We start from the raw sequence: 27,987 nt of genomic DNA, 5'->3' as shown, positions 1-27,987 counted from the left end.
CAGAAACACTTTTCTTGTCATTGCCAGTCTACATTTTATATCCTCCATACTTTTCCCATCATCAGTTGTTTTACTTCCCAAATAGCAAAACTCCTTTACTACTTCAAGTGTCTAATTTAATAATCTAATTCCCTCAGCATCACCTGATTTAATTCGATTACATTCCATTATCCTCATTTTGATTTGTTTGTGTTCACCTTATATCCTCCTTTCAAGACACTATCCAGTCTGTTCAACTGCTCTTCCAAGTCCTTTGCTGTCCCTGACAGAATTACAGTGTCATCGGTGTACTCAAAGTTTTTATTTCTTCTCCTTGGACTTTAATTCCTAGTCCAAATTTTTCTTTTGTTTCCTTTACTGCTTGCTCAATATGCAGAGTAAATAAGATTGGGGATAGGCGACCGACTCTTACATCTGTCATCTGGTTCCTGTGTGAACTGTAAATATGCCTTTCGCTCCCTGTAGTTTACCCTAGCCACCTTTAGAATTTGAAAGAGAGTATTCCAGTCAACATTGTCAAAAACTTTCTCCAACTCTACAAATGCTATAAACATAGATTTGCCTTTCCTTAACCTATCTTCTATGAGACGTCTTCGTGTCAGTATTGCTTTGCATGTTTCCATATTTCTCCATAATCTAAACTGATGTTCCCAAGGCTGGCTTCTACAAGTTTTTCCAGTCTTCTGTAAAGGATTTATGTTAGTATTTTGCAACTGTGACTTATCAAACTGATAGTTCTGTAATTTTCATACCTGTCTGTACACCTGATCTTTGATTCCACTTCTTTATGGCAGGTTCAGCGATTTGAGTAGTTTATATTATGAGACATTTCACATTTCAGGCTGCAAGCTGTGTAATTTTTGGACAATATTTTGTTTTAATTTTTATTTTAAATGTGTTAATGTATGATTTTATTTCATTTTCATTCAGTGCAGAATAATTTTGATAATTAACATGAACTTTGTTTTCAGACCATATTCATGCGCAATTTGCTGCAATATGCTGAGGGTAGTGAAGAAAGTGTTTGGAGTGGTATAAAATGGGCAGCATTCCTTACATTGGCTGAATTCTTTAGAATCTTACTCTTTTCTTGGCACTGGGCTGTTTCATACAGGTAACTGTTTCAGCTTTAAAAGAAGATCTCTCTTTCTTTTTGTCATTTGGATAATATTTGTGACATTATATGAATGCTTTTAAATGCAGTTTCAATGGGTGTTTAAGAGCAATACAGGATAATTCCAGTGGTACTATACATGTGAATTTATGGCTGTGGTTTAATTCAGTGCTAAAATTCATCGTCATCATACAGCAGTCACAGATCCTGAAGATTAAGCATTGCCTCAAGAAATTACCTTTATCTCCTTTGGTGTTGTGTTGTCTCCTTCCAGTCTCTTAAGCACTCATCTGGGTTAATTCATTTAGCTCATCCTGCCACTGCATTCTGGTGTACAAAAGTGTGATTATCTGCTGTGGTTTTGCGTCCATCGCAGGTTTGTCAACTGAGCTGTCAATTTTCTTGCCACACAGCTAGTCTCCTGAATCTACTTGATTCTCACAGTATTTGTAAGCAGTTAGCCATCCAACTTACTTATACTTCTTTGCATGCCCATTATCTCCTCCCTCCTCAGTCTTTTATGCATGTAAAAATCCTTCTTCTCACCCTTGTTTAAAATATGTAAAGATTTTTTCCTTCCACCTTTCTGTCAATGTTTTTAATCTTTAGAATACCACTGCAAAAATTATTATTTAGTGAATCTCAGTATCTGTTCTGTACATCAAGCCTTTGAGTCTCAGAGGATTATGTTGACTCAAAAACAGTCTGTCACTTATTTGCATCATCTCTTCTACATTGAATAGTAATTCACTGAGTGTTGTCCACATTAAGTATATTAGATTACATATATTACTAACAGATAGGCAGCAGAGATTTGCATTTTTTTATTTATTTGACAATATTATGAAGGGGATGATTGCTATTCACCACATAATGAGGTACTGAGTTCACAGACAGGCACAACAGAAAGACTGCTAGACAAGTTAGCTTTCAGCCCTAAGGCCTCTTTCCAAATTAGACAATGTGCACACAAATGCACTCTCTCTCTCTCTCTCTCTCTCTCTCTCTCTCTCTCTCTCTCTCACACACACACACACACACACACACACACACACACACACACACACACACGGCCACTGTCGGTAGTTACTGAGTCAAGACTGCAAGCAACAGTCCATGATGGGAAAAGCAGTCTGGTTGTTGGGGTTAAGGAAAAGGCTGGGCCAGGGAGGGAGAGGGATGGCAGGGTAGGGGTGGCAGATGGTAAAGTGCTGCTTGTGGGAGCAGGTAGGGCAGCTAGTTGCAGTGTGGTGGAAACGGGAGGGGGTGGAGGGGGACGTAAATGGCGATAAATAAAAAGACTGTGGGTGCATTGGTGGAATAGACAGCATTGTAGTGATGGAGTGGAAACTGGGAAGGGGAGAGGTGGGTGAAAAACCGTGACTAATGGAGGTTGAGGACTGAAGGGTTACGATGGGAACATAGGATACATTGCAAGGAGATTTCCCACTGGGCAGTTCAGAAAAGCTGGTGTTGGTGTGAAACATCCAGATGGCACAGGTTGTGAAGCAGTCATTGAAGTGAAGAATGTTGTAATTGACAATATGATCGGCAATTGGGCAGTCCAACTGTTTCTTGGCCACAGTATGTTTGTGGCCATTCACGTGGAGAAACTGCTTGTTGCTTGCGTTCCCACATAGAATGCAGCACAGTGACTGCAGCTTAGGTTGTAGATAATATGAATGGTTTCACAGGTAGCCCTGCTTTGATGGGATAGATAATGCTTATGACTGGACTGGAATCAGTGGTGTGGTGGAAGGATGTATGGGACATGTCTTACATGTAGGTCTATGACAAGGATATGAGGCAGGGTTTATGAGCAGGGGTTGAGTAGGAATGAATGAGGATATTGTGTAAGTTTGGTGGGTGGTGGAATACCGATGTGGGAGGGGGGGGGGGAGGATAGTGGGTAGGACATTCCTCAATTCAGAGCACAAAAAGAGGCAGTCCCAAGGGAATGCTCCTCTGTGGCTGGAAGGTGGGACTTGGGTTGGGGAAGTGATGGGTGACTGGAGGGATACGGCGCAGGAGATCTGTTTCTGTTCAAGATTGGGAGGGTAATTATTGTCTGTTAATACTTCAGTGAAACCTTTAACATATTTTGAGAGAGAATGCACATCACTACAGGTGCGATGGCCACTGGAGGCTAGACTGTGCGGGAGGGGCTTCTTGGAATGGATTGGTTGGCAGCTGTCAAAGTTGAGGTATTGCTGGTGATTGGTAGGTTTTGTATGGGCAGTTACTGATGTGGCCATCTTTGAGGTGGAGGTCAACATTGAGGATGGTGGCTTGTTGAGGAGGACCAGATGAAGTGAACGGGGAAGCATGTGTTGAGGTTCTAGAGGAATATAGACTGTGTGTCCTCACCCTTGATCCAGATCATGAAGAAGTGATCAGTGAATCTGAACAGGTGAGGGATTTGGGATTCTGGGTCGTTAGGAAGGATTCTTCTAGATGGCCCATAAATAGTTGGCATAGGGTGGTTCCATGCTAGCACCATAGGGTAGTGCCATGCTGGTACCTATTTCTGTACCTTTGATTTGTTTGTAGGTGAGACATTCAAAAGAAGAAGTAATTGTGGGTGAGGATATAGTTGAGCATGGTGACCAGGAAGGAGTTTGTACATTTGGAATCCATCTGGAGTTGGGAAAGGTAGTGTCTGATAGCGGCAGTGCAGCAGGGCACCATGTGGTAAAGGAACAGGAACTGTGGAGAGTCAGTTGAGGAAATGGTTGGTGTCTTTTGTATAGGAGGGTATGTTGCAAGTAATATGCTGAAGGTGTTGGTCTGCAAGAGCAGAGATTCTCTCAGTGGAAGCACAGTAACCAGACACAGACTCTGGGGAGAGGCTCTGGGATGGGCCTAAGAATTTGAGGAGAGACTGGAGATCCTGCTGGCTTTCTGGAATGGGGTCGCTGTGGCAGGGTTTTTAATTGTACTAATCTGACAGTTGGTGGAATCCTTCTGCCAGGTAATCCTTTTGGTTCAAAACCACAGTGGTGGAGCCTTTGTCAGCAGGTAGATTATAAGGTCGGGACAAGTTTGTAGCTAGTAGATTACAGTTCTCTCTGTGGATGTAAGGTCAACTTGCATGTTAAAGGATTTGGCGAATGATGGTAAGGCAATATTCAAGGGTAAGAAATTCTGGAAAGTTAACAGGAGGTGATTTGAGAGAAGTGTGTATGGATCACGTTTGGATGGAGGAGTGAACTGAGACAGGTGAGGTTCAGTGTTGGGCTTTGGTTGAATCTGATTGGTGGCAAAATAGTGTTTCCATGGTAGGGGCTGGGAGAAGGTGTGAAGGTCAGTCCAGCATTATTGAATTTGGGAATGAGGAAAAAGGTAAGGCACTTGGAAATTGCTTGAATGTGTATGTGTATGTTGTCTAAATCAGAAAAAGGCCCCTTGGCTGAAAGCTTAGTTGTCTTGCGGTCTTTTTGTTGTGCCTGTCTGTGACTCATGTGACTCAACATTTCCATTATATGCTGACTAGCAATCTATCCTTTTCATAATTTTTGTTATTATTCCAGCCTGGCTTTTCCATTGGTTTATTTACGTGAATGTTTTAAATAATTTTCCACTCCTGGTTTGCTGTTAACTTATTACTGTGATATTGTGTGAATGAGGCTTAGTGGCATTTTTCACAGATTGTAAGAGTTAATAGTTCTCAGTTTTACAGACAATATACTGTAATTAAATTAAACTTACCCTTATTGCAAATGAAAATAGCTGATGTTGTCATCTGTCATATGATAAACTGGCTGGAAAGCCAAGTGTTTTACCATGCTGCTTTTGGGGTTAAAGTAGGCGAACCTATCCTGGATCAAGTCTGCCTCGCATATTAACAACATGGGCTGTTGAGCCAGATGGCTCCCACAGAGGGAGTGGTGGTACCAGGGAGGGCATCCAGCCACCAATTGTCACTAACATTGCCAAAACCCAATAAGAAAGCAGACTTTGTGGGGAAATGGGAACAGGCAAAGAAGAAGAAGAAGAAAAATCAGATCATCTGTCTTACAATATTCACAAAACTACATGATTTTTTGCTCCAGTGACATTTGATGTACCAAACTAATTTGATAGACAAGTCATGTCTTCAAATGCATACAGGACGATTGTTTCTGTATAACCAGACAATATTCTCTAACATCAAATGGGTAAGTTGGCAGGTTGCTGCCCAAAAAACATTGTGGCTGATGCTCCGTAAACTTTACTGGCATCATAATTGGTTGTATTCATGTCAGGTCTCCGGCTGTAACATATCTTCATCTGGACACAATATTTCGGCGGTCCACCTGGCCACCATCTTTAGGTGAGTAAGCCGTCTTAATAAGTCTCTGGGACTGACATGAAATATGCTGTGGTGGCTCCTTTATACATGACTGTGGGTCCATAGTGCGTGCATGAACATAAATGCCCTCTAGCGCAAGGCACAACAGTGCACCGATGGTGAAAGAACATGGAAATGATAAATCAATATCAAACACTATTGACAGCTTTTGATGACTGAAACAAGTACCATTGTTTCTTAATGTCCAACAGAACAGGGTTTCAACTTTTAATTAAAGGATACCTCTTATCTCTGTTTATAATATTGTCAGATAGCCAGATTTCAATGGCTCGTTTTACTACACAGTCCCAATACCACAACACAGGGGAGAGCACTTGTGTCTCATTGTACAACATTTTATGTCCTTCAGTAAGACAGTGATCAACCGCTGCGGATTTTTCCTGCTACAATGATCCTGGACTGTACGAATCATTTGTCCAATGTAGGCTTTCTCACAATGGCAGGGAATCTTGCAGACCCCGGGCTTTCTCAAACCCAAATCATCCTTCACTGAGCCCAGCAGAGCTCAAGTCTTAGCTGGCGGATGGAATACACTTTTAATATCAAATTTCCTTAAAATTCTTCCTATTTTTGAAGATATGCTCCCCTCAAAAGGTACGAATGTCACCAATTTGCATGTATGTTCTGTTGGTTTCCACAAAGGTCCAATCTGTAGAGCACAATGGATCTGATTGTCAGTATAGCCATTCTGCTTGAACACAGATTTTAGATGATCCAGTTCTTGTGTCAAACTATCTGCATCTGAAATGACATAAGCTCTTTTTACCAATGTACATAGGACCCCATTGTGATGGTACGATGGATGAAAACTTGATGCATGAAGATATCAGTCCATATGCAAGGGCTTGTGATGAACACTATGTCCTAATATCCCATCATCCCTCCTGTAGACCAAGACATCTAAAGACAGAAGCTTTCCATCCTTTTTAAATCCCATTGTGAACTTAATATTGGGATGCAGACAATTAAAATGATCTAGGAAACAATCCAGAGCATCCCTCCCATGTGGCCATACCATAAATGTATCGTCAACGTATCTCCAGAAACAAGTTGGTTTTAAGAATGCCGTCTTCAGTGCCATGTCCTCAAAATCTTCCATAAACAAAATGGTGACTATGGAGGATAAAGGACTCCCCATAGCCACTCCATCTGTTTGTTCAAAGTATTTGTCAATTTTTGTTTAATGACAAATACTTTGAACAAACTGACAGAGTGGCTATGGGGAGTCCTTATCCCCCATAGTCACCAGTTTGTTTATGAGTGATTTTGAGGACGTGGCACTGAAGACGGTGTTCTTAGATTAGATTAAGTTTTCATTCCATAGACCCAAAAAATGAGATGATTCTCATGGGTGTGGAAAAGTCAGAAAGTATAACATAAAAACATAAAACATTGGAATATAATACTTACTACCTGATTATTTGTGAGGAGATCATCAAAATAGGTGAATACAATACAGTAAACTGTATACTGGAACCGCTAATATTTAAAGAATTTGAGGGAGAAGTTTGGGTCAGTTACACCAAACAACACTCCCATTTTGCAGTAGTTCGTTTATTCACCTCTTTACACAAGCAAGGCTTACAAAGAACTAACATGGTGGTTTCACCCAAAGATAATTTTAGATTAGTTCAAAGATGATACTCAGATCGATGCTGGTGTTGACCTCATTGGTGCCACAAATTAATACGCTGTCGGAATGAAACATTGTTATGCCCTATTAATAAATTTATCATACACAAAATACTTAATCTTGACTGTTGTGACCAAATGCTGTCAAAACTGAAATCTAACAGATATTTTTACTTAAGCTGGCCTAAAAGTCCCTGTTAAGATGTTCATGTATAGAGTAGAAGGACTTGCCTATCAAAAAGTTTTTCAAGCTCTGTTTAAACCATGCTTTATTTGAAACCAAGTTTTTAATGGCGATTTATTGAAAATATGTGATACTGAATATTGGAACCCTTTTTGGACTAAGGTAAGTGATTTTAGGTCGTTATGTAGATTGTTCGTATTCCTAGTATTGGTACTATGTATTGAAGTGTTGATTGCAAATACAGATATATTACTTGCAACAAATTTCATTAAGGAATAAATATACTGAGAAGCAGTGATGAGAATACAAAGTTCCTTGAACAGGTTTCTACATGATGTTCTTGAATTTACACCACAAATGATTCTTATTACATGCTTTTGCGTACTAAAAACTTTTGCTCGGTTTGATGAGTTACCCCAGAATATGATTCTGTATGACGTACTAGAATGAAAGTAAGCAAATTATGCAAGTTTTTTTATATTTATATCTCCTACATTTGACATCATTCTCATTGCAAATACAGACTTGTTTAAGCACTTAAGCAATTCTGTGGTGTGCCCTTCCCAACCTCTTCAATCTGCATGTCTTCATATGTTAGACACATGGTGGAAGAAAATCTCTTACAGGTTCTGAACTACATGTAGTGGGTCATTTTAAAGTTTAATGAGAGCGAATTAGCTTTAAACCATTCATTAATGTCAGTGAAAATTTGATTAGCAGCTATTTCTAAATCTGTACTTGACTTGCTACTTATTGCATGTTTGTATCATCTGCAAACAAAACAAACTTAGCTTCTGACAGGGTAACAGACGAGAGGTCATTAATGTACACAAGAAAAAGCGATGGACAAAAGATGGAACCTTTGTGAACACAACGTGTAATTAATTCCCAGTCAGATGAAGACTGCTCCTGCACAGGTATTTTGCAAGGACACCCTTTGTTTCCTGTTGGATAAGAATCAAACCATTTCGCAGTACTGCCAGTGACACCATAATATTCTAATTTACTTCAGAGAATAGTGTGTTTCACACAGTCAAAAGCTTTTGACAGCTCACAGAAAATGTTAGTAGCCTCTAATTTATTATCTAATAAATCAAGTACATTCTCACTGTAGGCATAAATAGCTTTTTCTATATCACAACCATTAAGAAATCCAAACTGTGACTTGGACGATATATTATTTGCAGTCAGATGCTTAAGGAGATGCTTGAACACAACCTCTTCAAATATTTTTGAGAAAGCTGGCAAAAGTGAAATTGGTCAATAGTTTGGTGGTATCTCCTTATCCCTCTTCTTGTAAAGAGGCTTACCTTCAACATGTTTTAGCCAATGTGGAAGTATTCTGCTGATAAGATATTAATTACACAAATAACTTAAGATAGAAGTCAACTCACATGATGATTCTGATTAACTTTGTTGATATGTTATCATACCCATTAGACTACTTAGATTTTAAGGATTTTATGATGGATGCTACTTCTTTGGGAGATGTGATGTCATTTCCATTTTACTGAAGCTATTTTTAAAGACTGGTCTCAGATACACCATTGCACTGTTCACTGAACCTGATAACCCCAAGCTGTCAGCAACAGAAATGAAATACTTGTTTAAGAGGATTGCAGCACTACATGCCCTTGAATCAAGTTTTCACTCTACAGCGGACTGAAACTTCCTGGCAGATTAAAACTGTGTGGCGGACCGAGACTCGAACTTCGGACCTTTGCCTTTCGTGGGCAACTGCTCTACCATCTGAGCTACCCATGCATGACTCACGCCCCGTCCTCACAGCTTTAATTCCACCAGTACCTCGGCTCCTACGTTCCAAACTTCACAGAAGTTCTCCTGCAAACCTTGCAGAACTAGCACTCCTGGAAGAAAGGATATTGCGGAGACATGGCTTAGGTCCCGAGTTCGAGTCTCGGTCTGCACACAGTTTTAATCTTTCAGGAAGTTTCATATCAGTGCACACTCCACTGTAGAGTGAAAATTTCATTCTAGAAACGTCCCCCAGGCTGTGGCTAAGCCATGTCTCCGCAATATCCTTTCTTCCAGGAGTGCTAGTTCTGCAAGGTTCGCTGGAGAGCTTCTGTGAAGTTTGGAAGGTAGGGGACGAGGAACTAGCGAAATTAAAAGCTGTGAGGACGGGGTGTGAGTTGTGCTTGGGTAGCTCAGTTGGTAGAGGAGTTGCCTGTGAAAGGCAAAGGTCCAGAGTTCGAGTCTCGATCCGGCACACAGTTTTAATCTGCCAGGAAGTTTCACTACATGCACTTGTTACCAATGTCTCATGTATTTTTAGAGCTATCTGTTCCTCTTCCTTTTTAGCCCCACCTGTCTCTGTCTTCACAATATTCCATACAGTTTTTATTTTGTTGCCCAATGTAATCATCTTTTTCTTGAACATACATACATACATTAGTACATTTATAGCTGTTCCATAGATCATGAATACGACATTTCGTAATGATGTGGCACGTGTCACTTTAACATAAGTTTTCTTTAGACAAAATAATTCATTTCTTTCTTTCTTCCTTTTTTACAGTTACTACTTCATATCTAAAAATTCATCTATTGAGTTGTCATCCAGAAATTCTTTTAATTTACTTTTAGATTTTGGTTGGCTATTTGTCAGACTTTTAATGCTATTTGGCAAATGGCAAAAGAATTTTGTAGCAGCATAATTCACCCATTTCTGTGCCAAAGTGAGATTTAATGCAGAATCGTGAAAAATCATCCTTTCTTCTTGTGTTGTAGCTATGCACTTCGCTGTTATTTTTCAATTGAGATGCGTTATTAATAACAAATTTCATAAGTGAATATATGTATTGTGAAGGTACTGTGAATATACTGAATTCCTTAAATAAATGTCTGCAAGGTGATCTTGGGTGGGCTCCAGCTATTATTCTGATTCCACACTTTTGTGTGTCAGAAGTATTGTAAACATCTATACAGTTCATGTCTTTGAGAAGAAAATGGCTCTGAGCACTATGGAACTTAACATCAGAGGTCTTCAGTCCCCTAGATCTTAGAACTACTTAAACCTAACTAACCTAAGGACATCACACGCATCCATGCCTGAGACAGGATTCTAACCTGCAACCATAGTGGTCACGCTGTTCCAGACTGAAGCACCTAGAACCGCTCGGCCACCACGGCCGGCTGTCTTGCCGAAAATATTATGCCATATAAAAGCAGTGAATGAAAATAGGTATAGTAAGCTAATTTACTGATATGTTAATCACCAAAATTTGCAATAACCCTAACCATTTCAGCAGATCATTGATGTGTTTCTTCCAATTCAATTTCTCATCAATGCACACACCCAGAAGCTTGGAATATTCTGCCTTAGCAACAGACTTCTGTTCATAGACTATATTTATCAATGGTGTTATGCCATTTACTGTACAGAACTGTAAATACTGTGTTTTCTAAAATTTAATGAGAGTCCATTTGCAGAGAAATACTTAATAATTTTCTGAGAGCCATTATTTACAATTTCCTCAACTGCTACAGTTACTGGATTACCTGCTTCAATATTTTGCAGTATTCTTCATAATGCATTACAATGCTAACATCAGAGCTGTTCCTAGATAATAGGTTCAGTTTCCTTTTTGTCCCACATGATATCTTTATTCCTAGTGTAATCCATGGTTTATTCTTTGACTTCTGTGTGATTTGAGTTACCTTTAGGGGAAAAGAATTTTCAAAAGTGTAGGTAACTTTAATTAAAATAATGTTTTGTATTTTCAATTTGAGTCAGAAGTATTGTAAACATCTATACAGTTCATGTCTTTGAGCAATTTCCTGAATTTCTCAGTTTTTGACTTATTATCCTCTTGTACTCAGATTTAATAGATTTTTTATCCTGACAAGTTTTAACATTTAACACAGCATGCTGCATGTCATGATCAGATAGCCTATTTACTATTGGTTGTGTAATATGACTTTTTTCCCTAGATTTGTTTAAAAAGGTATTATCAATAGCAGTAACAGAGCATTTACATATCCTAGTTGCAAAGTCCACAATAGAAACTAAACTGAATGATAGTGTGACTGACTGCAATAATTGTTCACTGACAGAGCTTTTCAATAAATCCAAAACCAACTTGTTTCTGGAGATATGCCGACAATACGTATCTGGTATGGCCACATGGGAGGGATGCTCTGGATTGTTTCCTAGATCATTTTAATTGTCTGCATCCCAATATTAAGTTTACAATGGAATTTGGAAAGGATGCAAAGCTTCCATCTTTAGATGTCTTGGTCTACAGGAGGGATGATGGGACATTAGGACATAGTGTTTATCTGAAAGCCCATGCATACAGACTGATATCTTCGTGCATCAAGTTGCCATCCATCATACCAACGCAGTGGAGTCCTAAGTACATTGGTTAAAAGAGCTTATGCCACCTCAGATGCAGATAGTTGACAGAAGAACTGGATCATCTAAAATCTGTGTTCAAGCAGAATGGCTATACTGACAATCAGATCTGTCGTGCTGTACAGATTGGACCTTTGTGGGAACCAACAGAAGATACTAGCAAATCAGTGGCATTTCTACCTTTTGTGAGGAGCATATCTTCAAAAATAGGAAGGATTTTAAAGAAATTTGATATTAAAAGTATACTCTGTCTGCCAGCTAATACAAGAGCTCTGCTTGGCTCAGTGAAGGATGATTTGTGTTTGAGAAAGCCCAGGGTCTGCAAGATTCTCTGCCATTGCGGGAAAACGTATATTGGACAAGCGATTCGTACGGTCCAGGATCTTTGCATGGAGCATCATCGCCACACGTGTTTATTTCAGCCGGAAAAATCTGCAGTGGCGGAACATTGTCTCACTGAAGAACAAAAAATGTTGTATGAAGAGACACAATTGGTTACCCCTGTGTCTTGGTAATGGGACTGTGCAGTAAAAGAAGCCATTGAAATCTGGCTATCTGACAATATTATAAATAGAGATACGGGGTATCCTTTAAGTAAGAGTTGAAACCTTGTTCTGTTTGACGTTAGGAAACAACGGTCCTTGTTTTGGTCATCAAAAGCTGTCAGTAGTGTTTGATATCGATTTATCATTTCCATGTTCTTTCACCACCGATGCACTGTTGTGCCTTGCGCGAGAGGGCAGTTATGTTCGTGTGTGTGCGGAGGACCCATGTTTGTGTATAAAGGAGCTGCTGTGGCATGTTTGATTTCAGTTCCAGTGAGTTAGTGTGATGGCCTACACACCTGAAGATGGCGGTGAGGTGGGCCACTGAAATATTGTGTCCAGATGTCGATATGTTCCAGCTGGAGATCTGACAAGAATACAAATGCTGTGGTTAATTGATTTGCTAAATGAGAGGTGAGTTGGCAGGAAGAACACCACAATTACGTTTCTCAAAGGCTGCATTTTTTCCTTGCTTTTTATTTTCTGATTTTTATTCAGATTGAAAAATATTTTACTGATGTAACTCAGCCAAAACTGATAATGCTGCTAAGTTGTGGAAGCATAAAAAAGAGAGATTAAAAACTGTGTGTTACTTCAGTTAAAATTTTTGAGAAAATGGAATTATGTACCATACAAAAATATCACTGTAACAGTACTTGTAGTCTATGGGAGATGATAGCCATGTGCAAGTAAGCCTGATCTCTTGGCTGCATTGTTACAAAGCTGATCAAGAAGTAGAAAGTCTCATTACCACATATAGCAATGTCACACCTACTGCCTTGCGTTCTCTAAGCTTGGGGTTTTCTCTCCAAAGTTTCGACACCTGTCCAAAGAAGCAGAAAAAATGGGACAACAAAAGACACTCCCTGTTGCCAAATTCCAGTACTCTATTTTGAGTAGTATAGTGTAAAGCAAGTTCAGACACTATAAAGCATGGAACTTGACAAGAACAATTGCGTATATGTCTCTGTGCAAGCTGTTATTATTATTCTCATGTTATTCATATAGCCTGTGTGGGATCAATACATATAAGGAATGTTTATGTTAATATTTGTAGCTTGGAAATGAGTTTTCAGAATTTTCTAAGCAGTTTGCAGAAGAGTTACAGCGTTTTGCTTTGAATGTTGACTATTTAAAATTTTGTCAGCATTTCTATTACACTTTCGAATTTGTGAGACAATTGTTTTACCAATTATATCACCCTTCTTTGTTAACAGTTAGTGTCTCTTGTTAGTTTGAACTAATATATTTCTCAGACAATTGAGAAATAGTCTAGTATGAACTACACAAGTGTTTTGTAAGCTGTCTCTTTTGTGCACATACTACAGTTTTGTAATATCCTGTTTGCTTGCCAGAGCATGATGTTTGCTACAGTTTAACTGAACTCATTTGATTATTTCTTTTAATATCTGTACACACTGTTACATCTATACATCTGTGTACATCCATTTCGGCGTGTGGTCAGGGTAAAAACCGATGTGGGCTTGTAAATAATGTTTGGTGTTCATGTGCAGAAAAAGAAACAGTATCAGTTTATTTGCCCATGGGGATTACATGGTGTGGATTGTGAAGAGGGTGAGAGAAGGTAGTTGCAGTGGCCCAAGACCCGTCTCAGAGGAAAAGGGAAGTGCAGTGGTAAAGAAACTAAGCCATTTAGTGTCTTCTCTCGGTGGTGGCTCAGAACAGACGAGCAATACATTTTTCGGCTGTGGCACACACACACACACACACACACACACACACACACACACACACACACATGTCAGCAGTTACATGAATTTTAGCTTCCTCCGCAAAGGTTCTTGCAGTAGCTGCACTGTCTTGTTTCATGTCTTTTGTATCTTAAATCATCTAGAAATTCTGCTATTGAATAGAAGCAATGATCCAATAAGAATGCCCTTAGGGTTTTACAAAATAATAAGAATGATGGTATGTCTTTTGCTTTATACAGAAGACTATTGTAAATTTGTAAAGTGCTGTTTACTGTGTAGGTTTTATAGGCTGATGTCCTTATTGACTAGACAAAAAACTATTCCTTTTGTCTTGTATCATGTTCATGGATATTAAAATTTTTATTTACATCTTTTAAACTCTTTCTGTTGTTTTTACAGATTTCTAGTATATACATATGGGGAAGAGGGAGAATTGATGACTTTTGAAAGAGGGTTTGCAGGAATCTGTTTGTCGAGCATGTTGCATTGCTCTTACAGTTCTTTTTTGAGTTAAGAAGATGACTGAAGTAGGTGGTGTGTTACCCCAGAATATAATTCCATGCAGTAAGATGCTGTGGAACTGGGCAAAGTAGGCAGTTCAGACAGTGCTATAACTTGCTTTGACAGAGAGTAAACACAGACTTAACATATTTTATTTGGTGTTCCATTAATTTTGTTTATATGTGTGTGACATTTGAAGCTATTTTGAAGCCATAAGCCTAAGAACATTGTTTCTGGAGAAGATGAAATTTTGTTGGAGTTTATTGTCACACTGGGGCAGCATACCTCACCTTTTAAACAGTAATTTAGGAACTTTTTTTTGTGTTTGTTATATGTTTATTCCCCTCAGACCATGTATTTAGCTGTTCTGTAGTCTTATTAACAGCTGTTTGAAACTGACTTGGGGTATTTCCTGTATTTAGGATGCTTGTGTCATCTGCAAAAAGAGTGTATGTTTGTGACTTAATGTTCAGGTCTAGATCATTTATATACAGGAGAAAGACGATTGGCCCAAGAATGGGTCCCTGAGGGAATCCTTTATTTAGAACTTCTGCATCTGAGAAACATGTCCTGGTGTTTTCCTTTAGTTCATGTTTTATTTTTATTTTTTGTTTTCTGTTTGTTAAGGAGGAAGTGAACCATTTTAGTGCAGTGCCTCGAACACCATATACTTGGAGCTTCTCCAACTGTATTTTGTGGTCCAGTATGTCAAAGGCTTTACTTAAGTCTAAAAAAATGCCAGTGGGTCTTTGTTTTTTTTTTGTCTATTGCTTGTAGGGCATTTTCTATAAAATCATAGATTGCACTGGTTGTTGCTTTATTTTTCTTGAATCCGTGCTCAGAATCAGTGAGAATTTTGTTTTTCTCAAAGAATTTCATTAACGTGTTACTTTTTCTGTGATTTTACTAAAGCCTGATAATAATGGAACTGGCCTATAGTTTTCAATATTTGTTTTGTCTCCTTTCTTGTGAATAGGGACCATTTTAGCAATTTTTAAACTGTCTGGAAATGTGCCTGTCAGAAAAGATGAATTTACTACAGTATGTCTGCAAGAGGAAGTGAAATGTTTTTAATACATTGCTTTATGATGTAATCAGGAATACCATCAATCCTTGATGACATTTTCCTATGAGCTGATGCACCACTGATGGTTTCATCTGGGGTTGTTCCGTCAATGTAGATTGAAGAGGAACATGAGTGCACTTTGTTTTTCTCTTTCTTTCTAGTATCTGTTCTGTCACTGACTATTAAATTATTTGTGATCTCTGCAAAGTAACATTTAAAAAGATTTGCAATATGTTGGGGATCAGTTATATTCTTGTTCTCATGGTTAAGAGTGATATTTCCCGTTTTATGGGACACTTTATTTGCTTCTTCCTTTGGTACTGCTTGGCTTTTATTTGCAGATTCTGTTATGAACTTATCATCGGCCTTTTTTTCCCCCTGTTGTATCACTCTTTTGTAGATTTGAATTTATTCCTGTATGTAACTGTTTAGAAGAGGGGGTATGTTATTGTTTTTCCCGCATTTGAGTAATTGTCTTTTCCTCGCACTTAATATTTTGATCCCTGTTGTTATCCATAGCTTTGCTTTTTTAGTTGTGCCTCTTATTTTTTGTGTTTTGAGAGGGAATGTAGTTTCAAAGTAATTAATGAAGATGCTAGAGAATTTCTCAAACTTTTTGTTGGTGTCATCTATTTGCAAAACGTCTTCCCATCTTTCTCCTGATAACAGGGAGTTGAATGTTTCTATATTGTGTGTATTAAACTGTCTTGCTGTTATAGTTCTTTTATAGTTCTGGTAGGGCTGTAAGTGGCTTGGATGGTGACAATTTGAGCTTCGTGATCGCTAAGGCTTGTACTTATACGTTTTGCAGTACAATTTATATTCATAAGTATGTGATCCAAGGCAGTAGCAGTAGTTTTTGTAATTCTTGTTGGCATTGTTATAGTCTGTTTTAAGTTGAAAGTATCTGTGAGGTTGAGCAATAGTTCTTTTCTTTTGCTGGTTCCAAGAAAATTGATGTTGGAGTCCGTAAAAAACACTTTTGATTTTTTGTGTAGATGAATTCTGTTTTGTACATATTCAAGCTTATTTAGATATGAGTCAAAATTTCCATTTGGGGAGTGATGAATACATACTACAACTGTATTTCCATCACTGACTTCAGTGAGAGCCAGCTCAAAATCTCTTTCTGCACTGAGATGTTGAAACTTATTGATTGATTTATATTTTAACCCATGCTTGGTGAAAATTGCAGTACCTCCATTTTTATAGCTGTTTCTACAGAAATAATTTGCTAGTGTGTATTCTGATATAGGAAAAGAGTCAATTTGGTCATTATTTAGCCAGTGTTCTGTAATGCACAGAACATTAATAAAGTTAAGTTCTGTATTTGGTAAGATCTCTACATCTAAAACTGTTTCTTATTGACTGAACATTTTGATGGCAAACAGAAAGGTGTTTGTTGCAGTAATTTATTTGATTACCAGTACCGGGGTTTACATGAACATTTGAGATTCATAAGGGCATTTTTATTATATCACTGACCTCATTCTTGCGTGGTAAGGATCTGTCCATAAAAAAATCATCTGTGTGGGAACCTGGAGTCTTTTTCTGCATTGATGGAGTCTGCTTCTTTTCTTCCAATGTGCTGTGCACCACTTCTGCATAACAGGGAGATGATTGCTGTTTTGGTGAGCAGAGATGATGTGATGATGTATCTGTTTTATTTGATGCTGTATGTCTTATCTCTGATTTCTTGACAACACATATGTCTATTTTTTTCCACAACAAACTGCTTCCATAGCCCATTTAGTTGTAGTCCATGTCCAGTGTGCAATTTATGTCCTATACCACTCAGATCAATGGCTTCTATTTTTTCATATTGTGTGTATATTTTTGAGAGTAACATGTTGGCAGCACTTATCCCTCGGTTTACACATGACCATGGTGGTAGGTCGTATTGGTATGGAATAGTCATTAACAGGACATTTGTATGAGTCAAGTGTCCTAAACACTTCTTTAATTCATCAATAGCTTTTGGAGTTTCATTTTTAAATACATCACTTGCTCCTCCAAACAACACAATAAAATCATTATGAGTTAATTTGCCGACTTCAGGCAGGTGGACATTTCCTATTTCAGACATGGAAGCACCAGGCTTAACAAATGCTGTTGCTTTTTCAGATATTCTGTCACTGATCTTTGTAGCAATCTCACAACTATGACTGTCAGCAAGGGCAATAAACTTTATGTTACTTTTTCATGTTTTGTCACACTGGAGCTGCGCATTTTTATGACAGCAGATAGCTGTGAATCTTCATTAAACATTGCAGAGACACATTTCCGTGAGTTCTTTTTTTTGTGTACACTTTGAAGTTCAATATGTTTCATAGTATCAATTAGGACATCCTGATTTCTGTTTCCTCATCTCTGTATGTCTGAATTGTTTATAATGTCGGAGTTATTTTTGAAATTAGTAACAGAGTAATTCATCTTGTCTTGTGAAATCACACTACACACTGTTGGGCTTTCCTGGTGAATAGTGTGCACTTTAACTGTCTTATCTAATTCTGTCTTATATTTTCAGGCACTTTATGAGTACAGGTGATCCTGTGACATTATTTGATTGTCAGAGTGGTTTTGCTGACAACAGTTTAGCCTATTCTGCTGTGAACTGGTCATTTAATGTCATATCAGCAGATAAGCATTAGATGAAAAGGCAACCTGTTTGTAAAATTTAGATAATAGAAATTTCTTGTGTTTGGAGCTTGGGAGCACCTTTTATATTTCCTCCCCTGTCCTTACGTGAATTTACTGGGTGTGAATTCAACAATCTCAATGGGACGTTAAATCTAAGGGTAACAATATTTTAATTTAATTTTACAATTCAATGTTTTATTTTTATGTAACAGTTCAAATCTTGGAAACTAGCATAACCATTACATTACTATGTGGTGACACAGGACTGTGACAGTAGTAGTGTCAAAAAGGTAGCTGAAGCTGGTTTTAGAGACAATTTTAAGGATTACAAGCAACTGAAACACTCAAATGACAAGCACTGGAACATATCATAAAAAATCAATACAAGTTTAAAACTCAGTTTTAAAGACTAATAAAGAATGTGATTGACTGATTTCAACTTCATTAGAGAAAGTAATGGACCTGGTGTGATTTGTAATAGAATAGGGGCAACATTATCTTGAATGGCCTCCTCGTCAGATTGCAGTCTGCAGTCTTTCTTCTTCTTCTTCCCTTTTTTTTAAAAAGAAAAGGTTACATAGGCCTGCGTTGTCCAATATCCTTACAGTGACCGTGTAACCACCAAGGTGTCACCAATCGGTTAACAAACTGATAACTGTAATCAGGATGGACTGAAGCAGTGTTAAATAAAATTTATTTTGGGTTTGTTAGTGTCACCAAATAAGTTCTCTAAGTAAAACCACAGCTATTTAATCAACCAGAGAAAAATTACAAAATTGAAAATATAATAATAAGCACAAGCAACAAGTCAGCTACTTCATTAAATCTTTCTGTATGTCACTAAGTATGACTTACAAAATTAAGTAGATATAACTACCAGATGTGTTGAATGGCATAAGTTGCAAAACATGACACTTCATATTACATTAACATGTCTTACAAATAAATCATTTGCAATAAACACCTGAAGGGCAATTTCTTTAACCCCAATTTATATAATAGCAACTGCAAGGTAATTAAGTTTAGTTAAACTCAATAGCAGGATTGTAAAAATAACTCATGACAATAAAACATTAAATGAGCAAACAAATGTAATAATAAAAACCTATTGTTTGATGCAGTCACAAAGTAAGCAATTCATAAGACAAATAAAACATAGTTTGAATTAAAGAAGACAATCCCTGGCGGGATTACAACCTTGGTAAAATCCAATGGAACCAGTAAAAGACACGTGATCAGTTGGAGTGGCTGTACGTACTCTACACTTGTGAGTGTAACAGCAGAATATAGTTATGCTCAATGTCAGAATAGCAAGCAGGGTGGATAACACTCCAGGAACAATTATGTTAAGATATCATGCTGGCAGAATGTCGTAATATGGATGGCAGCTAGATCTAGAGTGATTTGTTGTTGCTCCTGTGTCATCAACTTATCCAGGGACTTAAGCAATTAGGTGTTGTAAGTATCTGGAAGAAGTGATAAAACAGGATGTATACTGAGAAAGGACTTGTATTCTGGAATGAATAACAGGAATGATGTGGTAGTGGCGTTTGAAGTTTCTTTCAGTTGTGAAGAGAATTGAAATTCAGGTCCCAGGGTACAGCGATGGGATGCTTTGAACAGAAGTCTGCTATTCTTTATCAATACTCAATACGTGCGTGGAATGAAATTCTGATTGAAGCACACAAATGAAATCAGAATGGGCTATGGGACTGCATATTCCCAACTTGTTCGTACCCAGTAGAACAGAGGTTGTATTAATTTGACTTTCAGTTGGGGACACAGCAGTTGTTTAGTTACAGCTAATAATCGAGGAATTTTGCAAAGAGAAATGTCAGGGTATATAGTTAACTCAGTACAAATATAGTTTCAGCTATACAGGGCAGTTCTGCAATTCTCTAGCAGACAAAGCTGTATGTGTCAGTCGATTGTAGCTGGCAGGTAGTCTTTTGTTTGCCAAACTATGTACAAATGAGTAGATTTCCAGGGAACAGGAAAAGTATAAAGCCTACATCCTTCCAATTCAAAATTCAGACAAGATGTGGGTAACTGCATGTGAAGAATGAGTTGGGAGTAATCTTGAGTCAACTTCACAGTAATATCGTTGTAATGCATTGGCTTAGAGTTAGAAATGAGGGGTTATATCCTTTGAAGAGGGGGGCATGGTAATGTATATTCATGAGGGTATGAAGCAAGATTTGAGAGAAACTAAAATCGAACTGAGTTTATTTTGGAAGACTGTCTGTGTGGCCAACACACTTGGCCAACACACGTGGGCCTGAATGGAGTTTATCTTGAAACATGGTTTGTAGTACACAGGATATTGTTAAAGCTGTAGATACACTGATCAGCCAGTACAGTATGATCACTAACCTACTACTGATATAAACCCGTCCAGGCAATAGCAGCATCAGCTGGTGAGGAATGACTGTTTGTCAGATACATGCATGGTGCATGTAGTATCTGTGAGTGTGCTCTCCGTGTGTAAAATGAGAAAGGTACACAATCTATTGAGTTTGACCGAGACCATATTGTGATGACCTGGAGGCTTGGCATGAGCATTTCAGAAAATGCATGATTTGTTGGGTATTTGAAGAGTGCTGTGTTGAGTGTCTTCAACAAGTGGCGAAACCAAGGTGAAACCACATCCAGTCATTATGGGGTTGGGCAGCAACCACTTATTACAGATGTCAGATGTCATAGGCTGGGCAGACTGGTAAAACTGGACAGGTGGCAAACTATAGTGGAACTAACATCAGACATTAGTTCTGGGCACAATGCAAGTGTGTCTGAACACACAGTGTATCGAACAGTGCTAACGATGGGCTTCCACAGCTGACGATCCATGCATGTGCCAGTGCTAGTACCACGACACTGGCAACTATAACTGAAATGGGCACATGACCGTTGTCACTGGACATTGGCGCAGTGGCAGAGCATTGCACGGTATGATGAATCCCACTACCTTCTTCATCATACCAATGGAAGTGCACCAATCAGTAGTCTTCCATGGGAACAGCTACATGACACCTGTACTGCAGTGATACAAGTGATGTTCCCTATACCACCCAATATTTTCTCAGCTTTGTTTAACATCAACATTATGATATATGATTTAGTGGGTTGTTGGAATGTAGCAAATTCATTCTGGACTTGACTTGTGTCTTCTCAAACAAAACTCTTAATTCTACACATGTGTCAATGATAAAAATAGACAATGCACCATTGATTTTACCTTTTAAAGTTATGTTTCCTATCACTCTTGATGGATTCACTTTGTGGGTGGGGAGTGGTGGGCAGTGGCAGAACTGCTCCCATTCACGTTTCTGTATTCACATTTATTCAAGCTTGTTTGGTTAGCTGAACTATGTTGTAAAGACACGCAATTTGCTCTCTTATGAATGATCTTTCTAAAGTAAGCACATTACAGTGCCAATCACTCAGGAACCTTGTAGCCTGGGCGTTTGCAACAAGCGCAGTGCAATTTGGCAATGAATGCACCTCTAGTGGGCTTTACCTTAGTGGAAGACTGAATGGCCTCCTTGCATAGAAATGTGAATTGTACAGTCTTCCATAGTGTAATCGGCGAAACATAATTCACTTTAGCATCTATGTGTGGTCAGTGCTGCAAACAGATATGTCCAAATGGTAAGTTTCCACTTTGCTGTCTAGTACTTTATCCTTTCATTGCTTTCCCCCAGTACATATCCACAACTTGACACAGCCCTTATTTGGCCAGCAAAGTGCTGTAAATCCTTACCAAACTTTTGTCTCTGTATTGGTTAACCCTTTGCTTATCTCGATGCCTGTCGACTAGCCCTTTTACAAGGATGCCAAATGCTGTATTATTTCTCATCCCTTCCATGAAATTTACATAAACATGAGCCACCCCTTGCAACTTAGGCTGGTGATTACTACCAACATTCTATCACTCCCTGTGGACATTTTCCCAGTGTCAGTGTAACTTTATGTGAAAGTGTGGACATTTTCGCATGGTGGGAACCAGTGAACCCATTGCAACATCAATGCAGATCAGGAGAGAACTGCCTATGGGATACTCAGAAATTGGAAAGTGAGGCTAACTGATGGCACAGTGCTGCACTACAGTGTTGCATTCAGTAATGGCTGTTACGTTCAATAATGCCTCATTAAAGCACCTCTGCAGATCTCCATTCATCACCCAGAGTTGCTCCTTCCTAGCTTGTAATTGTGGATCAACCTCCAGCTGTCTAGGTGACCTGGTTGTTGGCATTCCTTTAAACTAAACACATCAAAACAAACAAAGCAAATTCAGTGGCATAGGTACCGGTGGCATCTTCTCCCTAAAAGCAAAGCTCACAATTTACATCTGCAGATTGATCAACTACATGGCAGTGTTTGGCAGCAACATGGCAGTGGTGCCTAGAGTTGGGCCAGCACTCTGTTGTTTACCACGATATGGCCTTGTGCTCAGGTAGCAGAGGAGGTGGGTGAGGTTGCACAACCTTGTGAAGTTGCAGCAGCAGTGGTGGCAGTGCAGGTTAGGCCGTGGTGGCAGCTGGGAGTGACTATGCAAAGCACTTATCCACAGCACCACAGCACGGAGTTGGGCAGCCCTCACAGTTGTTTCACGCATCTGCTAATGTTCTAGTAATTTGTATGCGGCACCTCAAGGCCAAAGACAGGTTGAATTTGGCGTCCTGGTAGTGATGTTAGTTTGTAAACCCACTTTGGAGTGTAATCATGATCAAAAAGTGAAATGGGCTTGTAAATAATATATTGTACTCATGTTCAGAAAAAGAAACCGTATCAGTTATTTACTTGCCCATGGGGATTGTGTGGTAAGGATTGCCAGGGGAATGAGAGAAGGTAGGTCCAGTAGCCCAGAGGCACATCAGAGGAGAATGGAAATGCAAAGGTAAAGAAACTAAGCTGCTTAGGATCTGCTCTAGGCAGCCGAGAGCCTCTGTCTCAGAAGTCAGCTGAGCATGTGACATCATTTGATTGACAGAGTAGCTTTGCTGACAATGATTTGGCCTATTCTAGCATGACCTGGCCAGTTGTATCAGCTAAAGTCAATGACCTCTTTGTAAAATTTAATAATAAAAATTTCTTGCATTTGAGGCCTGTGAATACCTTGAACATTTATGTGATGTGAGTAATTATGAACAAATTATTTTACCCTCTATGGCTTCTATGCCACTGCATCATGCTGATTTAACTGGATATAACAACATTTTTTTGTATAAAAGAAAAATTTTGGTTGAGAAAACTAATAAATAGAGAGACAGCTCTGCTGGCCAGTATTTACCTTCAGGGGGTACCTATGCCCAGACTCATACGGAAGGAAAAGGAACACACTGCCTAGCTTTTGGAAGTAATAGTTCCTTTGTTGAGTAGAAGCCAGAGTCAGGCTGATGAAGGTTAGAAAGGAAGGGCAGGTGACTCAGATATCAGGATAGGAGAGAGTGGATGTGAGTGTAGGCAAAGATGAATGGGGAGGCATCAGGAAAAGTAGGTCAGAGATGGTACAATGGTGAACACTGTGCCAGCTTCTGTCCAGACAAGATAAGGACATAGTGAGCAGTAAAGATAGATTTGGGGAAGGAGAGGCAAACAGTGTAGTTAAGAAGTACCTAATTTGCCAATGCTCATCTTGTATCTTTAATTCATTTATTTATTAACAATATTCCGTAAGTCCCCCTATAAAGGAGAGCTTTCATGAAAGTGGAACAAATCAAGCTATATATTAGAAAGGAGAAGCAGCCACAGCATACAACTGTAAAGCATACTAACAACAAACTTCCTTGCAGTACCTTCTCTCCATCTGCAAAATTATCCTACTGTGCAATCCCTAATTCCTGGAACCCATAACACACACTGAAACTCTTGCCCTCCGGGAACTAGAGCAACATGCACAATGCCACCTCAAAAAACTCTCCACCCTTCTCAGTTCCTACTCCCTCCTTGGAGTACCACTGATCACCACCTGTACAACAACCTCCACACCTCCCTCACATCCCCACATACCTAACAAACCCTGTCTCCAGATCTACTACACCTACCCCACCCTCCAAAACTCCCTCCCACCACCATATAGAATCCAGAATCTAAACAGACTCAAAACACAGTCTTCAACTTTTCCTCCAGAAGCCATATCCCCTCAGAAATATTAGTCTTTTCCATAGTAGGCCTCACCTTTTACTCCACTCACAGATTCAGTCATGCAGGACTTGTTAAAGACCTTCTCTCCTTTTCCTGGACCCTACAGTGGAAACAGTTTTTCACCAGCAACCCAACCAATCAGACCCAACCGAAGACCAATGTTGAACCCTGTCTGACTCAGTTCACTCCTCCGTCCATCCATGATCCACCCCCACTGCCCCCAAATCAACCCCTGCTAACTTTCCAGAATTCTTAATCTTGAACCTTGCCTTACCATCATTCCCCAAATACCTCAACATGCAAACTAACCTTACATCTTCAGAAAGAACCGCAGCCCGCCATCTAAAAACTGATCCCAACCTTATAATCCTACCTGCGGACAAAAGCTAAACCATAGTCGTTTCGAACTGCGAGGATTACCCGGCAGAAGGACTCCGTCAGTTGTCAGATACATCCACTTACAAACCTTGTCACAATGACTCCCTTCCAGAAATCCAGTAGAATTTCCAGTCACTCCTTAAACCCTTACACCCATGCTAGAAACCTCCCCTCGGAGTCCATCTCTTTGCTCACCCCTACCACTCCTTGCACTCCTCCCTTCTACATGCTTCCTAAAGTCCATAAACCGAACCACCCAGGACACCCCATTGTGGCTAGTTACTGTGCCCCCACTGACAGGATCTCTGCTTTCTTAGACCAACACCTTCAACCTATTACCTAGAACTTGCCCTCCTATATAAAAGATGCCAACCATTTTCTCCACCGACTCTCCACAGTTACTGTCCCTTTACCACATGGTGCCCTGCTTGTCACAATTGATGCCACCTTCCTTTACACTAACATCCCTAGCGCCCATGGCCTTACTGCTGTTGAACACAACTTTTCAAACCAACAACTTCCTTCCTAGTCACCATGACGAACTATGTCCTCACCCACATTACTTCTCCTTTGAAGGCATTACCTGCAAACAAATCCAGAGTACAGCTATGGGCACCCGCATAGCACCATCCTATGTCAACTTATTCATGGACCATCTAGAGGAATCCTCTCTAAACACTTAGAACCCAAAACTGATCTCCTGGTTCAGATTCATTGATGACATCTTTGCGATCTGAATTGTGGATGAGGACATCCTATCCACATTCCTCCAGAACATCAATAGCTTCTCCCCCATTTGCTTCACCTGGTTCTCTTCAACCCAACAAGCCAACTTCCTAGATGTTGACCTCCACCTCAAAGATGGCTACATCTGTACATCTGTCCATATCAAACCTACTAATCACCTGCAATACCTCCATTTTGACAGCTGCCACCCATTCCATGCCAAGAAGTTTCTTCCATGCAGCCTAGCCATCCATGATTGTTGCATCTGCAATGACAAGTGGTCCCTCTCAAAATATATCGAGGGTCTCATTGAAGCCTTCACAGACTGTAATTATCCTCCCAACCTTGTACAAAAACAGATCTGTCTTGCCTTATCTTTCCAGTCTCCCATCATCTCCCAAAGTCTCACCGTCCGGCCACAGAGGAGCATTCCCCTCATAACTCATTACCACCCAGGACTGGAGCAACTGAAATACGTTCTCTGTCAGGGTTGCAACTACCGATCGTTGTCTCCTGAAATGAGAAATGTCCTACCCACTATCCTTCCCTCCCCTCCCACAGTGGTCTTCCACCGTCCACTAAACGTACACAATATACTTGTCCATCCCTACACAAGCCCTGCTCCCAACCCATTACCTCATGGCACACATCCCTGTAATAGATTTAAATGCAAGACCTGTCCCATACAACCCCCACCACCACCTACTCCAATCCGGTCACAAACATCACCTATCTCATCAAAGGCAGGTCTACCTGTGAAACCAGTCATGTGATCTACAAGCTAAGCTGCAACCACTGTGCTGCATTCTGTGTGGGCATGACGACCAACAAGCTGTCTTTCCACATGAATGGCTACCAACAAACTGTGGCCAAGAAAGAAGTGGACTACCCTGTTGCTGAGCACGCTGCCCAGCACAATATTCTTTGTTTCAGTGACTGCTTCACTGCGTGTGTCATATGGATCCTTCCCACCAACTCCAGCTTTTCTGAATTGTGCAGATGGAAACTTTCCCTGCAACATAGCCTACGTTATCTTTCTGCCTCTACCTTCGTTTGTCATTGTCCACACTCATCCAGCCCCTTCCCTGTACCCATTCCAGCACTACACAGCCCTCATTCCACCACCACACTCAGTCTTTTTACTTCTCTCCTTTTCCACTAACCCCCTCTCCCCCACCTTTCCCATGCCCTCCATCTAACCATCTGCACATAGCTGCCCTACCCTCTCTCCACCTTGTCCCTTTGCACTCCCTAGCAGCAGTTCATTGTCCCCCACACCTACCCTACTATGCCTCCCCATCCCTGCCCCAGCCACCTCCTTACCCCCACCCAGTCACCACTCCCATAATGCACTGGGGCTGCTGCTTGCAGTGTGGCTTGTTTTCGGAGACTGCAGTCATGCATGTGTGAGTTGCATCTGCATGAGTGTGTGTGTGTGTGTGTGTGTGTGTGTGTGTGTGTGTGTGTCTTGTCATCTATTTTTGATGAAGGCCTTGCTGGCCAAAAACTTATTTGTGACAGTCTCTTTGTTGTGCCTATCTGCGACTCAGCATCTCTGCTATATGGTGAGTAGCAACTTTCCTTTTCATAATATTGTTACATTCCATCCTGGATTTTCCATTGTTTGATTAACAGAGTTTCCTAGTGGAAAAGCAAAAATCAGCTCCATTTGAAAAAGCAACTGACATTTGTGATAAGCTATTTGCTGTAGATGTTATATTTACAGTATGGGCATGATAATGTACACAAGAAATTATATGATTTCTGTAAAGGAATATATCTTACCTGTTCTCTAAGTGAGGAATTTTTTGGAGATAGGAAGCCATCGATGGCCAAAAATGTATTGATAGCCAATACCATAGATGACATAGGTGTAGTGGCTCTGCCACAAGTGGTGGTAACTACACCACATTACTGCTGGCTACACAAATCCACCACATGAGGAACCATGAATATGGTAATATATGTGACTGTAGAGCAGGTGGAAGTCAGCTTATCTTCAGTCAGCCACCTCACGCAGATCATTGCCTTCTATTCTACCCCACCATTTCTTGCTGCCCCTGCCACTGGACTCTGTTTATCTACCTGCTCTGCAGGGCTCTGCTGAATTTGCTGTCTTACCCTGCTGTACTGACAAGGTATTATGCTCCTGTCGGGAACACTCATCTACAGATGATAGAACTGAACTTGCTCAAGTTGCTATCTAGTATCATTGATTGCACCTTTTGATAAGCACTGAACTTCTGGAACATCAAGTGTCAGTTCCTTTTACTTCAGTTGTGTTCTTATGGACTTCAGTTTTTCCCTGATATAAGGCTATGGCAATTTAATGATTGATGGCCAGTAAATTCTTTAATCATAATTATTTGCATATCTACTGCAAATGTTGAGAAGCTATTAGTCTCGTGTGTGGAGGTCAACTAAAATATCTGTGACCATAATCATTATGTGTGTAGAGCAGTATCTAGATCTAGCCAGTTCATAAGTGTGTTAGAGATGGGCTAGCATATCTTAAGCTCATCAAAAAATACCAAAAACAACTGGAACTACAAGTAAAAAACTATTAGCACTAATGGCAGGTGTTGCACTTTAGCAGGTACAGCAATAACAATTTAC

General features: G+C 39.7%; 1 protein-coding gene across 4 annotated transcripts in view; it reads left to right on the top strand.

The window, feature by feature from the left end:
* The window catches only part of LOC124711518 (ATP-binding cassette sub-family C member 5-like), a 538,718-nt gene that overhangs the window by 90,791 nt on the left and 419,940 nt on the right, over window positions 1-27,987 (top strand). For all 4 annotated transcript variants that reach the window (XM_047241664.1, XM_047241655.1, XM_047241649.1 and 1 more), the window contains one exon: window positions 972-1,114. In XM_047241664.1, coding sequence (XP_047097620.1) covers window positions 972-1,114 — 143 coding nt within the window. The remainder of the gene's footprint in view (window positions 1-971; window positions 1,115-27,987) is intronic.

Source organism: Schistocerca piceifrons, chromosome 1 (genome assembly GCF_021461385.2).
Source record: "Schistocerca piceifrons isolate TAMUIC-IGC-003096 chromosome 1, iqSchPice1.1, whole genome shotgun sequence".
Classification (NCBI taxonomy): Eukaryota; Metazoa; Arthropoda; class Insecta; order Orthoptera; family Acrididae; genus Schistocerca; species Schistocerca piceifrons.
The sequence above is the reverse complement of the archived record's forward strand: the minus strand, read 5'-3'. Positions and strand labels throughout refer to the sequence as shown.